The sequence below is a fragment of the Haliaeetus albicilla genome, chromosome 15, assembly GCF_947461875.1.
Source record: "Haliaeetus albicilla chromosome 15, bHalAlb1.1, whole genome shotgun sequence".
In the NCBI taxonomy this organism is placed as follows: Eukaryota; Metazoa; Chordata; class Aves; order Accipitriformes; family Accipitridae; genus Haliaeetus; species Haliaeetus albicilla.
The window spans coordinates 7,311,368-7,327,700 of NC_091497.1; the positions used below are offsets into that span (position 1 = coordinate 7,311,368).

Below are 16,333 nucleotides of genomic sequence, written 5' to 3' on the forward strand. Positions count from 1 at the left end.
TGCGGTCTTCAGTTAGCATACCTAACGAATTTTTCAGTAAATACAGCCAAACTGGATATTAGAAACAAAAAGCAAGAGACAAAAATCTATTCCACTTGCATGCAACCTCTCCATAAAGCTAACACCATGACCAACAACTGCAAGTGCTGAATGATCGTGAACCTTCAACTCATAGCCTGATTTTCAGGCACTAATCACCTACAACTGCAGCTGAAGCCAGCTCTTGGCTGAGAGTCCAAAACAGATTCAAACTAAAGGTACAGAAATTCAGTCATAAAAAGCTAAATAACTTTAAAGAGGGAAGGATATTCTACATAAATTATCTTCTCATAGCAGAATAGACAAAAATGTGCTTGAAAAGGTAATTGATGAATTTTATACTTTCCTTTTATGTTAAAGGCAGAAAATACAAAATGAAAATAATATAATCTTTTTTTGAAAGCAGCAGTTCCTACCTTTCCCCCGCCTCCCCCAAACATCTGTATTTGCTTGAAAAGAGTCATGCAACCAGCTAACTGGATGTGTGTAAAAGATCCAGGATTATCTATTCAAACTTTCACTGGCTTTTTAGAATATAGGAATGTTTGGAAATTCTGCAATGAAATACTGTTTAAGAGCAAGCAGCATATAAGATTTTTCTTATGTACCCTTCCTTTTACAACACTGAATTTGCAAAGATTGATGAAAAGGCCTTCATTGTGGCTTCTGTTTTTCAAGTCTCCCATACAAACTCTCTCCATATACTTTATGGTTTTTTTTCCTGGCAAAAAAATATAATTTACAGGCCTGTATGAAGCTATGTGGATCTCTCTTTCCTTTCAGGGTCTTTTTTTTGGCTTGTGAGAAGCTAATACAATGAGCCAAACATGGTATGATTATATAGCATCAAAACACTAACACCAAAAGAATCAATTTTCCCGTAGAAGGACAAATGACACCAGAGTTAGTTCACTTTTAAACAGCCCGAATGGCAGCAGCACTTGGGGGGTGGGAGGGGAGGAGTGGAAGTAGGTCATGTTTTTCTCCTGTTTTGTTATGTACAGAATAGACATAGAAATCTGAAGGATTTTGCTCTAATAAAAACAAGTCATCTGCATGTGATGGGAGAAAGGGGATTGCCTAAGTGCAAGGCTACTGAATCTTGTCTCCTGGAAGATAATTTAAAGAATGAACATACAAACAAACAAAAACCCCTAAAACCCAACAACAACAAAAAAAACCCCAAACCACAACAACCCCAAAACAAAACAAAAAACAAACCCAAGAAAAACACTACATGGATAAGATCTTTTCCCAGGTTTAGCTAAAGAGGTGGTGGTGGTGGTGAACCTGTAACAAAAGAAAATTGTAGGAGTAGCAAGGAAGGAGGACTAGACAGATGGACAGTCTCAGCTACTTCACTACCTCCCCCAAATTCAGGAAGAAGTAGCACCAGTATCTGTTTCTATTTTTACGCAGACTTCATGAGCAAAGGGTAAACTGGCATGACAAACTTCGTATCGTCCTACAAGACACATTACAAACAGCAATAAAACCACTCAAAGTTTGGTCCATTTGCTAACAGAGAAAAGATCGTCCAGCAAAATTCCTGAAACTGTAGGAAACACAAAACCTTCTCAGTTTGTACTTGTATCATATTTGGAAGGTTATTTTCATAACCATGGCAGCTCAAGTTTTGGAAAGAGTAGTTCAGACCTTCAACCATGCAAAAAGCCTTTAATTCTCCACTGAAAAGCAAGCCCACAGATGTGCTTAGGCATGTACATTTAACATCCTCTGCCCACAGCCACACTTGCTGCACCTAAAAATTTTTTGTTGAAATGGTGCTGCTTTCTTTTTCTGTGTATACTGGACCAATCTGGCTAAAACCAGCAAGCTTATAAATGGGAACATGGTGTTTTCCAACATGAATAAACATCTCAATTTAGATGTATTAACAGTTTTTCAGTTTCGTGAGATAGGACTAAAAAATTAATGCCTTTTAGAGCAGATTGAAAATGATGTGTATTGGTCCATTTGACAATGCATACCTTAAAGACAAAAGGCTTTAGGAACCTGCTCTAAGACTTTATAATCTAAGCATCCTGCAAATTTCACCACAAGATTTGACTTTAAAACCAGCTGAGCTTTCCTTGCATAGAGGTTGTTATGAAACAAAAGCCTCAGAAAATAATCATATTGAAGTGATCTGAACAGAGAGTTGTTTAAACACCCAGGTCTTCCAGGTGTTGCTGAAGTTCAAAAACAAAGAGTAATGTTGATGTCTTCTCATATTGAAGATGGAAAAAATACTGTTTTCTCAAACTCCCAGAAGCAAAGCTGGAGTTATATGCGTGCACTGCATCCACTCGTTACTTATGTTTGCTTCTAAACAATTTAATGAAAGGGACCTGATCGCAAAATGGTTCCTACTAAGTGTTTGTTAAATAGACTTATTAACTCTTATAAATTGCACAGCATTTCCAAAGTATGGTGAAGTAGCAGCTGTGGAGGGGGAAAAAAAGGTTGTCTCTGGGATAATAGGGATATTTGTACCACGTAAGATAAGCAGCACAACTTTCATTAGCATGTGATAAACTAGAACTACACTTTTGAACTGCAATGTTTACCTAAAGACTGCTAATTTTAGTCTGTTTGCTATGGATATTTGATAGGCATTCTGAAGGGCACAAAAAAGTTGCTACATACATGAGCATTTCACTTGATGACAGTTCAGTTCACATATACATGCCCGTTCAGAGAACTTACTTTCTACTACAACAAAATCTGAGACTGAATACACAGTTGTAGTTGGATAACAGCAGCAGAGAGCAGACCAAAAAGCATCTGTGTGTACATACACGAGACAGACAAACAAAACCTTATAAACAGGCAAAAAAAATTTTTTTCAATGAGGATTTTCCTAATTGGAATTCTTTCATCTTTAGTACAGGGATAACACTTTTTCAGTGACTACAAGCGCTTCCGCAGAGTGCTATACACGCAAGATCTATGTATCTCGCTGGTAACACCACCCCCACCCCCCACCCCCCCCCATTTCACAGAAGGGAAAACTGAGCCAATGAAGGCATGGAAGTTACCATAGCTACATAAAATGCAAGTAACAAAGGATGAAATTTGAACTCGGGTTTCCAGTTTCTTATTCACTGAACCCTGAGGACTTTGAAAAATATACATTCCAGTACACTTTCATAACAGCAATAGTGTTCAACCACCTTACATGTTAATTACCTAAGCATGGCATGTTAAAATCATTAGTGGTTACTAACAGAATCAGTCTTTGTATCAAAACTAATTCAAACTAACTCTTCTGACCACACACACACAAAAGCAGTAGTAACTGTTTCCTTGGCAAGTACAAAACTAGATTAATTTCGGTGGGGTACAGAGAAACTTGAGATTGGTTTGATCCTTTCCTTGCACTCAATATGTGTGAGAGCACTTAGTGCCTGTAAGAGCGATACAAATTCGTGAAAACTTTGATGATTTGAAGTTACTATCCTAAGGGCTTGCCAGAGGAAAAGAAAAAAATCTGTATAGATCTATGGTTTATGGATCAAAAGCAAAACAGCACCAAGGAAATATATCAACTGTTTAGAAAGTAGAGGAAACCACTGATGTAATATTTGAAGAAAAAAAAAACACCAAGGACTTTCACCTCTTCTGAAGTTGTTCAAACAGAAACAGAATAGTAACTGTAATTTACAGGTCACTTCACTGTTTAATGTTATTCTATTACACCATCATCTATTTAATGCTGATATAACAGCCATTTTCTCCGCAACATGAATTCATTAGCCAAAGAATTGCAGTTGTAATAAAGAGAACTGGTTTGAAAACATGCATTTTTAGAAATGCCTGAATAATCTTTAGCCACCCCAACCTCCACTTCCTTACCGGAACGTCAAAAATTTCTTGCGTGTCATCCAGCATCTGAATTTTGATGGAGACGAGTTTTCCTGGAGGTGTCATAGGTGGTTTCTGTCCATGCTCCAAGGTGCTGATCCCAGCATTTTCCTGAGCTCCTAACCGGGATCCTGCTGTTGGCCTCTGCTCTGTTTCACCCATGTTTAGGGAAACACGTTTCTTTTATCTGATAAAAGAATAAGGGCAAAGAAGACCATATGACTTATAAACAAGAGTTTTTGCACATAAGCATTATGGTATGTATACTTACAGCTAGTAAACTATATGACCATTAACACAAACTAATAACCATTATGATTTTTTTTTCCTAATGTCTCATATGAAGACAAGAAAACCAGGCAAACTTTATACTTTTCAAAATACACAGGCTAATCACCTGCTGGGAGTAAGGCTGATACTGGCTACAGTACAGCACAATGGGAAAATATTCCCTTTCTCCTGGAAAAGGAAACAAGACCACATTGGAAACAGAGCACAACAGAACCCAGATTTCAATGAATTATGCTAATTTTTATGTATTTATGAATCAGGGTGTTATCAGCCACAGTCAGGGCTCCCAGAGAAGGAAGGAAGGTGAGGAGAGCAGGTGGAACAACTCAGCACTTGCTGACAATCATTCCCTCCTGGCTATATCAGGATTTTTTCCTTTGGTCCTTCCAGCTTTCTCTGGCTCTTTGCAGCTGCCACCTTGCTTAAGGGTCTGCAAAGCAGGAAAGCCAAAGGGGTACAAGATGAACTCAATAACATGGTCTAAATATTGTTTCCTTTGAGGACCAGAGCTGCTCTAGAACCTGGAGCCCAGCCCGATTCCACTGATGGGCCAAGGATTGTGAGGACGTGCTACTGGGAAGGCCAGAAAATGCCAGAGCAATAAAACTGGTTGGGAAAAGCATGGAAAATCTGATGTCCCACAGAGCCCTGTAAGCAGGAGGGGAACCCCAAGGAGCACACCTTCCTCACCCTGCTAGGGGAAGGCTACCCCTGCAGCAGCTCGCCTGCACCACTTGCTTCATATCCATGGAAAGTAACCTCAGAAACTGGCTTGCTAATTTTGTTTCTGTGCAGCGCTCACACCACATTACACAGCACATTTCTGCTAAATAATTATTCTATCCTAAAAAGGGAGCAGAGCTACAACAGTGATTCAGTGTGATTTTTCATTAACTGGCACAACTTCGAACCTTCTTTTTTAATTCAAGAACCATTAGTTTTACTTGTCAAATGTTATGCATCATCCTAGAATTTTATTTCACTTTTTTCCCCCCTGCCTTTTGACACTCTAGCTGGGTTTCTGATGAAACCCGCTGCTACTGTCTATTTATCTTTCTTGATAATTGCATTTTCATTCTGCATGACTTTTATATGCTGATCAATGACCATTAAAAAAACATGTAGCACAGAGAAAGAATGGAAATGTAACTTTCCAGCTGAACAAAGGCACAAGAGCAGCACTGCCAATCATTGCCTGGCTTTTACTCCGAGGTGACGATTGCTGAGAAGCCTATAAGAAAAATAGGAAGCACAAGATAGCCTAGGTATTTGTGAATGCATCACCAGTTCTACAGTATACTATAAAGAACAGTGCCAGGTAATAAGATACCAGTTCCCTCCATAAGGACAGAATAAAAACAGTCCTGTCTTCAGCAGGATATACTATTTACTACACATCACTCTTCCATGTCCTGGCTAATCTGTTCCCACAGATTTTTTTTACACAGCAAGTAGCTTCGAGTAAAAATTCTTTTAATCAAAGTGCTGTTGTAAAAAGTGTTAGCTGAGAAGGAAGGGAAGGAAAAATTAGGGATCACATACTTCTACATATCAGTGAAGGAGATCAAAAAAAACACAGGCAAACTTTTGCAATGAATCAGCACTGTCCTATCCATCAAGGTTGGAGAGATACCATTGAAACCTATCCAAGTGCATGCCAAACACTACCAGAGAGGCAAATTCTTCCTCAAATGGCACTGTGATCTAAAAATGTAAAAGGAATCAATTAAATTTATTTTATTCTTTAAAATTAATTGAATTAAATCTTTTTGAGACAGAAAGCGCCAACAAGAAAGCTGCAGTTGGAGGCAGGAATTCCAATAGAAAAGACAGCAAGCTCTATATAGCAAGACTCCAGGCCTACTTAGAAATAAATCTGATTTTCCTGCATGTGAAGTACACAGGAACATTTTAAAAGGTGACATATGCACCCTGTCTGGAAGTGCCACCACACAAAGATACTGGTCCATGTCCTTATTAATTCAAAAGCTCTTCTGAAGTCACCATACACCACAGGCAGCACCAACATGACAGAAAGGACCTGTACAATTGCTGTATTACTACCGTAGTTTTTGGCTAGGTACAGACATTCAAAGTGGATGAAGAAGAAATCTGTTCTTTCCATTAAATCCTAAACATAGGAATCAATCCAGTCAGTTCAAGTGACACCATTAAATAATCAACACAAGGAAATATTACAGAGCTTGAACCTTTCTATAAATGTTCTTCTGACTAGATGATCTAGTGGCCCCCACACACCTTCAGACAGGCCAATAAACTTAGTGAAACAAGAAAAAAAGACCCAAATTTAGGAGCCAAAAAAATCATGGAGGAAAGGTACAAGCCAAACCACTCCATATATACAGCTGAGAGGTTTTTTATTATTATTAACAGTTAGTAATATAGAAACTCTTGTAGTATACATATTGAACCATTCAGTCACACACACACTCCTCCCTTTGGAAGCAAAGATCTAAGAAGTATTGGCCACCCTGATCACATGCATCTGAAACTTATAAAATTTAAAGAAGACCTTTCCTTTTTTAATCTGTATGTACATCTAAACATCAGCATGCTGCACTGGACATAATATTTAAGGTTTATTCTGTATGACACTAGCCTCACTCACTATGGTGCTGTCATAACATCAGCACAACATCGTTATTATGCCTTTAGGTAAGAGGCTTTAAAAATTATTACAATTACGCTCTCTAAAATAATGCAGCGCATTGGTCAAGCTGCATACCTTTCTCTTAATCACTTTGATCTAGAAGACAGTGAACTAAGGTCACAGAATGCAACAAAAGAGTATTAAGCAAATTGAGCAAACCTTGGGGGATTAGGATACCTAACGTCTGTCACGATGAGGAGGATTCAAGTCTGGACAGAGGATGGAGAGTTTTAAAGACACTCTAGTAGAAAGATAACATCGATGAACTGGGGAAGGTATTAACTGAGAAGAAAAAGCAGTGGCCACCAGACTCCAACACATGCAGCTCTAAGCAAAACATAAGTGGATGCAGACAACCAGTACAGGAGCAAAGAGTGGCAAATAAAAAGGACTCATCTGAACTCTGAAAATTAAGAGTTTCTGCCTGCTCTTTCTGACAGCTGGTGAAACCCAGGGCCAATATCACATGTATCATTTCTGCTGCAGTTGCTGGATGTCAGTGTCCTTCCCAGTAGTGCTATAGCATCTGCAAAGATGGAGAAAGACCGCTGCAGACAGCTAACCTGCATCCTAACCTGCACGAGGGAGAAGTTACCTGAGACAGCAGAGCTGCCCACGGAGGAGCCTTGGCTGCTCCTGCTCCTTCCCAGCTCCCACCCATGCAGTCCTGCCTGATGCCACACACTGACTCTCGCCCTCCTCGGACCCTTCACCAAGCCAATGCACATCTCTAACCCAAAAGAAAACAGTTCAGCGTTTTGCTCTTTGCTGGGTTAGCAAATTAAATCAGCTCTCGGCAGGCTGGCAAACCTGAGACCAGGGTGAGCTAAGCCCAGCCAGCTGCTGGCAGGCCAACAGACTGATCCAAGCCACCTCACCTAACTCTACCTAAAACACCTGGAAGGCACAAAAAGCTACAACTGCCATTAGATAGATCAGTAAGCGTGGTTTTGTCCTAATCACACATTAACAATCCTTTTACACAGATACTAACTGCTTAGATGAAAATTTTAAGTTCTGTATATACTTACGCAGTAGCTGGACAAAGGCCACGATGTGGTTCAGCACAAAACCATTTTAGTTCTCCGTGTTCAAAGCAGGCACATTTTATAGCATTGGAAAGGTTCAGGCCAATTAAAATTTCCACATATTTTTCTTTGGCAGGATGAAAAAACAGTCAAACTGACTTAATCTAAAGGGAGCCAGGAGTATAAGCAGCATTTTTGGGGGTGGGGACAGGCAGGGTCTTGGGAATAAAGGGTTACAAAAATTACAAAATACTGAGGAAAAGAGAAGCAATAAGCCACTGTTAGGAACGTGAGCAGAGCTCGTGTTGAATAGATGCTAATCTGATCTGTTAACTACTCTGCTCTTCTAGATCAGACGACAAATTTCAGACATTTGATGCAAGAAGTTCATGAAGCCTGAAGACTCCTGTTACAGGGGGAGAATGGTACCAGGTATCTAGGCCTTTTCCTCTTCTCTTGCTTTGCTTAAACACGTTTTCACAGCACGAAACGGAAGGCTGCCCACTGCTCACTATTCTCCCTTTAAAGGTGGGGAATCCTGCGGCACAGTGGGATGGTGTGGCTGGTCTGTAAAGTCAGCGAGCAGACCAGCGGCAGAGCCAAAGCTGCAGTCAAGGCCTCTCAGATGCTGGGCCAACCCTGCCTCCCAGATCCTATGGCAACGAAACATTTGAAAGAGATCAAAGTAACCAATATAACACCAGATGAGACGACTCAAACTGACTCGATGGCTTATAAACCGTCAGTAAGAATTAGGAAGGCACCAGAGGACTAGAAAGGAACAAATTCAATCCAGATCTTCCAAAGGGTAACAAACGTGAAGCAGCAAGGAGAAAGAGGGGCAATCCAGGCAAAGTGCTCACACGTGCTTTTAACTCTCAGCTTCTTGTAAAACTTTTGGAAAGCCTCAGCTGCCGAGAGGACTACAGTGAACACTGCTAGCTGACGCTCCTGTCAAGTACTCACCTTCAGTTCTAAGCACTTTCATATTGGCAGAAAAACATGAAACTTGACAAATTGGAGTAGGTTTAAGGAATCATAATAAGTTATAAGGAAAGACAGGATAATATGCACAGGTCACACGTGGAGGGCTCAGAGAGAGCAGCTGTGGCAAACCTAACCTTGAGGGTGGAGATGCCACCTCTCTCCGAGACCCAGTCCACCCCTGCACCAGACATAATGCTCCGAAGCAGAGGGAGCAGGACACGTCTGCGCCTCAGCTGCCCCACTGCAGAGGCTAATTTGTCAAACCAAGCCCACTTATCATACAATGTACTGATCCTTCGTATTTCCTTTTCCCTCCCCATGGATAACAGCAAAGTAAGTATAAATGCCAAAAGCACATAGCAGACCTGTACACCTTCAGTAAGGGAAAATTTTATACCCACAGCATAAATTGTCAATGAAGCTGCATTTTCATTAACATACCAGAATTACCATAAACATGAAATAAGAGAGCAAGTTTCTTGAACCCACATTAAAAAAAAAAAAAAGTAACAAGGCAAGAGCACTAGGAAGACTGAAACCAATTAGGCTGAAATGATGGGGAGCAAACAGAGGGCCAATACAGCTCAGGTTTTTTTATTTTGTGAAACGTTATCCCAGTTAATTTCCACAAGTCCACGGCACAGTTGTACAAAAAGCAAATACGGCAATTACAAAAATTTAAGCCATTCATCTAAATAACACCAATACAATTCCTTCGCTAAAACCCACAATTTTAAAAGTTACAATGAATCAATGCAAAAGAAAGAAACCATCCCCAGCACTTGCTCAGCAGAGAGCTTGTGCGCACCAGGCACAGCAGCGGTGGTGAAAGTCAACCTGCAAAGTAGCAGACACGATGCATACAGCTAGCCATCGCAGCAGTAAATGGCAAATTTTCAAGTCATGCTACATGAAGTGACTGGATCAGCCCCGTTCCAGGCAAACAACAATAACCAAAATTCGTTTCCTGAGTGGGAGTCACCACCTACCATGCAAGACAGTTGCGTGGGAATACCAAGAGGTGACAGATTTATCCTCTTCACAAATACAAAACAAATACTCTTCTGTAGGAAGAAGTCCGCAGCAGAGAATGGGGGGATTTTTTGGAAAGCTTTGAAGTCACCATCATCTTACGAGTCTTTGGCAGTTTCTCATGGGACCATATTGAAGATTTCTTGGAAAATCTTCTCTTTAAAGTCTGATTCTCTTAAGGAATTACCAGAACACACAAACAGCTGCCTCACTAACACAACGTTTGTGCTTCACATTATTCCAAACAGAACCTCATACACCCCTGAAATTACACAAAGGTCCTTACAAAGAAAAACATACATTAGAAATCTGAGATAAATCCAGAAATTTTTCATTAGGCTAATGGACCAGCACTTTTTGGAAGCAAAGAAACGTGAAACCAAAAGCTCTTAATAGAAAAAGAGCTCAAGCTTGAAGGGCAGTAGTACAGACAGAGGTGCTGGGTGTCTGCTTCTCTGCTTCCACCCCGCAGACTAAGCTTGGTTGCTCCTCCTCTAATGGAAACATTGCAAGAGAAGGTGGTTTCTGGATTCCTGTTCAGGCTCCCGTCTGCCCTTTCAGCTCACATCCACAATACTCAGAGAAGGAAGTATTATAGAAAGCCAATTCTTCTGTACCATTGGGCTGTCTTCTGGGATTAAGAAAAAAGGAAATGTTGTAAATGATGGTTGCTTGATGAAGTCAGAAGTAGGGAGGCTCTAGGTGAGGTATGGTCAAGATCATCAGCATTAGAGGCTCATGTCTAGTCCCTTGTACAGTCAGTGGAGAACAGGATGGAGGGGGAGCTCCTTAACTGACTGGGCTTAATTTCTAAACACAGATTTATTTTATATTTTTTTCATGTCCCTAAAGACACAGAAAATTAACCTCTTAAAACCTGCCTGCCCAAGAAAACACCAGCATGGTTGTCTACTTTTTTGCAAGTCTCAGAACTGGATACTTCCTAAAATCTGCAGCAGTAAGAAATGTCCTCAATTAAGGCAGAGTATCCATAGTAGAATAAAATTCATCACCTGCCATGAAAATAAAGATAGCCCACAAAGTCTCCCATCTTGGTCAGATTCTGAAAACCTCTAAATCACACTCTCTTATCCCTTGACCCAGTTTCTATGGTACAGTCACGCAGATGGACAAAGTACTTGGATTTGTAGAGCAACCCAGTATGCTTAGTTGTTAACACCAAACTAGCTAGAACATGAAACCAGTGTCAGGGACCTAAGCAGTAACACAGAGCTTTACAAACTCAAACTTTTCAGTACACCGATAATGTAGCCTGCAATCCAGAAGAATGACCATTTATGTACACGCAGGACAAAAAACCAACTTTTTCCAAGCCTATCAGTGCAGCATTCAGAGTGCCCGCATTCATTACTGCTTCTACCTTTACAACTGGAGCTCATTTATCTTCATTGCATTCAGGTCCTCAAGCTGTTTGCAATTCTGTGGCCCTAGCAGCTGTCCCAGATTCCAAGTCTTCTGCCAGATGTCAGCAAAGAGCAGTCCCATCCCGCACAAATCTGATGTATGCTATCTTTTTTCCTCAACCACACACCTGTCAGTAGATCTATCAACAAGTGCAGTAATAGATTTCTGTATGCTTTTACAATTGCCTCTGTGAAAAACCTCATCCCTTAAGCATAAATACAGATTGTTCTGTGAATCAAGCCAGTCTAGTCTACAAATATTTTTTTTTTAAAAAACCACAAAATTAAAATTACTTTTGATGACTGCCAATGATATTAAACAAGGCAGTAAACATACTGATTTGCTGCATGCTATGTTTCCCGGACAACCTTGCATTAGAAACTTATTGCAGGCAAGGAAAATTTATTTTTCTTCCCTGCATCTCACACAAGGAAGCAAAGCCATTGTACACATGTAAGTGAACAATGAAGTAACCGAAGCTTTCTTATGCTCACCCTCTCAAAGGAACCTCTTGGAAACCTCTTCATAGAAGTTACTCTTTGGACTGTTTGTGACCATTTCCCAACCTCTAGGGACTTGTCTTCACTATTTATTCTTCACTACCCATTCATGGTACCCTTGCACCATGATCAGCACTATTTACTTGAGTTAGGAATGCCAATATCCTATTCAAACCAACACAGCGAATATTAAAGTTTTTTCTTCAGCTTTTAAATCAGCCAACTTGAAGGCACCGTACAAACAGGTAATTCTGGCTATTCCTGGAAGGAAAACTAGTGTCTCATCTGCTAAGCCAAGGGGTTGATTAGCTCCAGTTGCCCAGTTAGTGACTCTCCTCCAACAACTGTGTTTTCCCTTCAAATCCAAAGGCACAGTCAGAGCAAAATGGGGAGCTCCTGGAGCCATGAATACCTTAATAACCAAGAGGGAGATACTTCTACACAAACACTTTGTTTGTTATTAGACACATTAAAATTTGATTTAAACATTGCCCACTTGCTTTGTGTATATTGTATCACCACTTAACTGTTTATAACTTATTTGTACTTGAAGTTCAACACAGTGTTGCTCTTTGAAAATATTTCCCTGCCATTTTACTTTCCCAATTGAACAGACCACATTTTTTCTATAAAATTTCTGCTTTACCTCGGGGCAGGTGGAAGATATTTATTCTTTACTGTAAAACTCACAACCTGCTTTCTGAGATGTTTTTCAACCTGTTTTCAAAACTGCCTGCATAAGAAATGATGCTTAGGAAGAAGTTCCAAGCTACTGGTATGATATACTTATATTCAATTTCATTGACACCCCTTCTGTTTTGCATAACTTGTTTGTGCCAATTTTGTCACTAAAACCTGTGAAAAAGTAAAACTTAACATGCTTGCACAAGTGACAAAATGCAATTTAAAAAAAAAATCCATGGGGAAAAACAAATTAGGAGTGAAGAGTGCATGAAATACATGTTGAAGTCATCCAGCTAGTCCTTTACTGATGCTAAAATGTGTTGTAGAACTGACAAAGTACATGTTATCATTTTACAAAGACCTAAAGCATTTTAAAGTTGAGATATAAAAGAAGCATCATCATGTGGGCAAAAAGCTATTTCACATTATGGACAGAAAGACTGTGGAAGCTTTATTGCCACACAGTAAAGGCTAGGAACCTATAAAGAATTTAAGAAAACCTCTCTTTCTTGTGTTTCCAGCCACCACAGAGTTTCTTGATCAACTGGGTCATCACCTGAGCCCACAGTTTGTCACTGGAAAATACAAGCAAAGTGGGCAAGAACTTAAAGCAGTTTGGTGGTTCAATAGTAGCACAAATCACTCCTGAAGCCATTAAAAGCATTTTCCAAAACCCTTTCATGCCATCACTCTACATAAATAAAGCTGTTGCACCAGCTGGAGTGCTCTGGGCTCATTCACCCATACAACACCTCATGTGAAAGCCAAGCCAAATGTGCTTATAGTAGAAGAAAGTAATCTGATTTACTTCCAGATTTAACAGAATTCTGAAAGGGATCCAGCAACTCATACCCAGCGTCAAGCATAACGTAGACGTTTTCCATGAAATAAAAACATGTCAAAAGAATAAATAACACACTACATTAATACTACTGTTCAGCAGTTGGGGGAAAATCTGATACAGTCCTGGTTTTGAGCAATAAAACAGCTCAGGGGAAATACTATTTCTCTGAACCAAGTATGAGTATATAGTAGAGGTATTTACACTGCCTAAATGCAGGCTGGCTCCTCCGAAGAGCTGTCAGACACCAGAGCCTAATTCGGGTGTTCAGTGGCCCTTCAGAGGAGCTTCTCCCTTCCTTGAGCATGCAGACCCCTAGCAGAAGACCAAAACACAGCGGTCAGCATGCCAAGACCCCGTTCTCTCTCCTATTGAGAGATCAGTTACGATTTCTTGCATTAATGGTGTGTTGCAGAAGTACGGAGCAGAAGCTCATGAGCTTGCCACCACGCATGCTGCACTGCACAAAAGGGGTACCCTTATGGACCAGTGGCTCGAAACCGCAGAGGAACACAAAATCAGTGTTCAGCATTATGCATCCAGGGAAAACGCCTATCCAAACATGTTAAATTGAAGCCATAACAGCCTTGACTGGCTTCCTTTTTGCCCAAAGCTTGTGATCAGACTCCCACAAAATTAGTACACAGGCCTTCCACCAGGAAAAACATATTTATGGTCACAGTTGTATGCGCAGTATACAACCCACTATAAAAACCAAAAAAATTCCTGCAGGCTTTAAATATTTAAACATCTGTTCCCAAAAGAGACTTTTTATCAAGCAGTTTTACAAACTTATATAATTGAATATACAATGATTTTTTTTTTTCAATTAAGTCTTTCACCAGAAGCCTTTATTATGTTTGACCAAGGAAATACCACACTTGGTAATGACACAGTTTCCAGTCAGAAATGCTCATACCATCAAGAAAAAAAAAGTGCTTTATGTACTGCTGTTTAGAAAACAACTTAATAGATTCCTTGGCATCCTTGGTGGAGATATAATGGGTCATGAGGCATGATTGTATAATACCCAGATTCAAATATCCTACAGTGTTTTAAAATTATGTCTTTATTCTTCCTTTGAAAATGATTTTAAAAGTTATAGAAACCTAAGCAAGTTTGAAAGTTTTGCTATCTCATTTCTCTTTGTGCAAATACTTGAACCACTAAAAGGTCCCTGGAGAAACTCCACCTGCGCTGAACAGCACAGTCCAGACACTGTCTGTCCCTGTTTGTCTGACGACAGCTCTCCTGATCTTTCAAGATACGGTACTTTTCTGTCTTTAGATAAATGATAACACTGCATTTATTCGGTGAACAGCTATCAGAGATACTGTGAGACAGAGATACGGATAAACTGCTGCCACACGTAAGTCCTCATTTTATGTCTGGCTAAAATATAAGTATTATATACGCTGCACGAAGACAGACTAGGGTTGGTTTTCATCTAAGAGATTTAGACCAAAAAAGTTCTATTAGCTGCTGTTGCGTCTGCAGAATAAACTGCTTTTCCCACTGTAACTTATGCCAGCTTTCATTGTGAAGTTACTCCAAAGCGTAGCACTATTAGTGCAAGCTTTAGAAGCCTTACCTAGAGAAGGACTTGCCTGTTGAACCACCCCATTGCGCCTTTATCAACAAACATGTTTCAGTGCAGATTACATCCCTGTGGCTTCTGTTACATTTCAAAACTAATTACTCACCAGCTTAGAAGCATGAAAAAGCATTATCTGTGGAATCTGTACTTTTTACTACTAAAGGGGACAGTGGAAAGCATCAATTCTCTTGTTCCGTTCTCCTCCTTGCAGCGTTTGCAAGGAGAAAAAGCAGAAGTACTGCCAAAGCAGTCCACTGCTCTGCACCAATCTCCTCAAAGTATCATGAAAGTAACACTCCAAAACAGCCTTTACAATCCGAGCAGGACAGAGAGGCATAAGACTCAGACTCTTTTTTAAAATTAAGATATCAAGAGGTAGAAGCTGTCAGTGAAAGATCAAGCGGAAAGAGGGATATTGTAAATAATACATTTCAAATCGTTCAAAGTGAACACTGCCTGAAAGCTTTTGACGGGTCCTCTCACTAAATACAAGGCTCCCAGTAAAGCAGCACGGCAGAATGAACTGCTGTGCCAGGCAAACAGGGAGACTGGGTATCAGATTGCTTTTCCCTTGGAGAACATCCTATACTCCTCATATTCCTTTCTTGGCTCCTGAGTCTCGAGTAACTTTAGATTATGCTGAACACGGAAAGCAGCTTTTATACCAGTATCCGATAGTAGTATGCAGCATACCCATGGCAGGCAAAGACCTCTAAAGGGTAGGTAACTAGTATCTCCCAGGAGTTTTTCCTTGCTGAGCACGCTCGAACTTCAGGCACTTTCCCAATGGCAACGCAACGTCTCCCCACAGAGCGGGCGAGCACACACCAGCCTGGGAACGGAGGAGCCCAAGACGCCTTTCATTTCCATGGCTGCCCAAACTGGAATGGGTCCAGGCCCTGGAGAAGAAGGAGCCCATCTTTCCTGAGCTGGCCGCAGCGGGGCTGCCGGCACCCGGGCAGCGAGGAAGCGGAAGGCGTGCATCTGGAGCGCAGCGGGGACCAGCGCCAAGACCCGAGGGACGGGAAGGAGCAGACTGGGAGAAGGGCCCGAAACAGGAGGGGGAGAGAGCGAAACGGGTAGGGAAGGCAGCCAGGGATCCCGAGGCAGTGCGCAAAACAAGGCAGGAAAAGGGGAAAAGGGCGACGGCATGCGAGAGGAAAAACTGGACAAAAATGGGGAAAGGGGGGCCGGGACAGGCAAGGTGTCTGGTCTCTGGCAATGAGTCTGGGCGGAAAGAGAAACCACAGGTGAAAGATAAGAGTAAGAAGCCAAGAACTGGGGACAGGCCCCCGAAAGAGCAGAAGGATTGTCAGGAAGGGCAAGACAAACGAGCGAGAGGAAAAAAAAGTGCTCTTTGACGGAGGACTA

At 40.9% G+C, this 16,333-nt stretch overlaps 1 protein-coding gene across 6 annotated transcripts in view; it reads right to left on the reverse strand.

Moving 5' to 3' along the window:
* FARP1 (FERM, ARH/RhoGEF and pleckstrin domain protein 1) overlaps window positions 1-16,333 on the reverse strand; it is a 210,400-nt gene that overhangs the window by 163,553 nt on the left and 30,514 nt on the right. For all 6 annotated transcript variants that reach the window (XM_069802435.1, XM_069802436.1, XM_069802434.1 and 3 more), the window contains exon 2: window positions 3,898-4,093. In XM_069802435.1, the coding sequence (XP_069658536.1) occupies window positions 3,898-4,068 (171 nt within the window). In that variant the 5' untranslated portion in view covers window positions 4,069-4,093. The remainder of the gene's footprint in view (window positions 1-3,897; window positions 4,094-16,333) is intronic.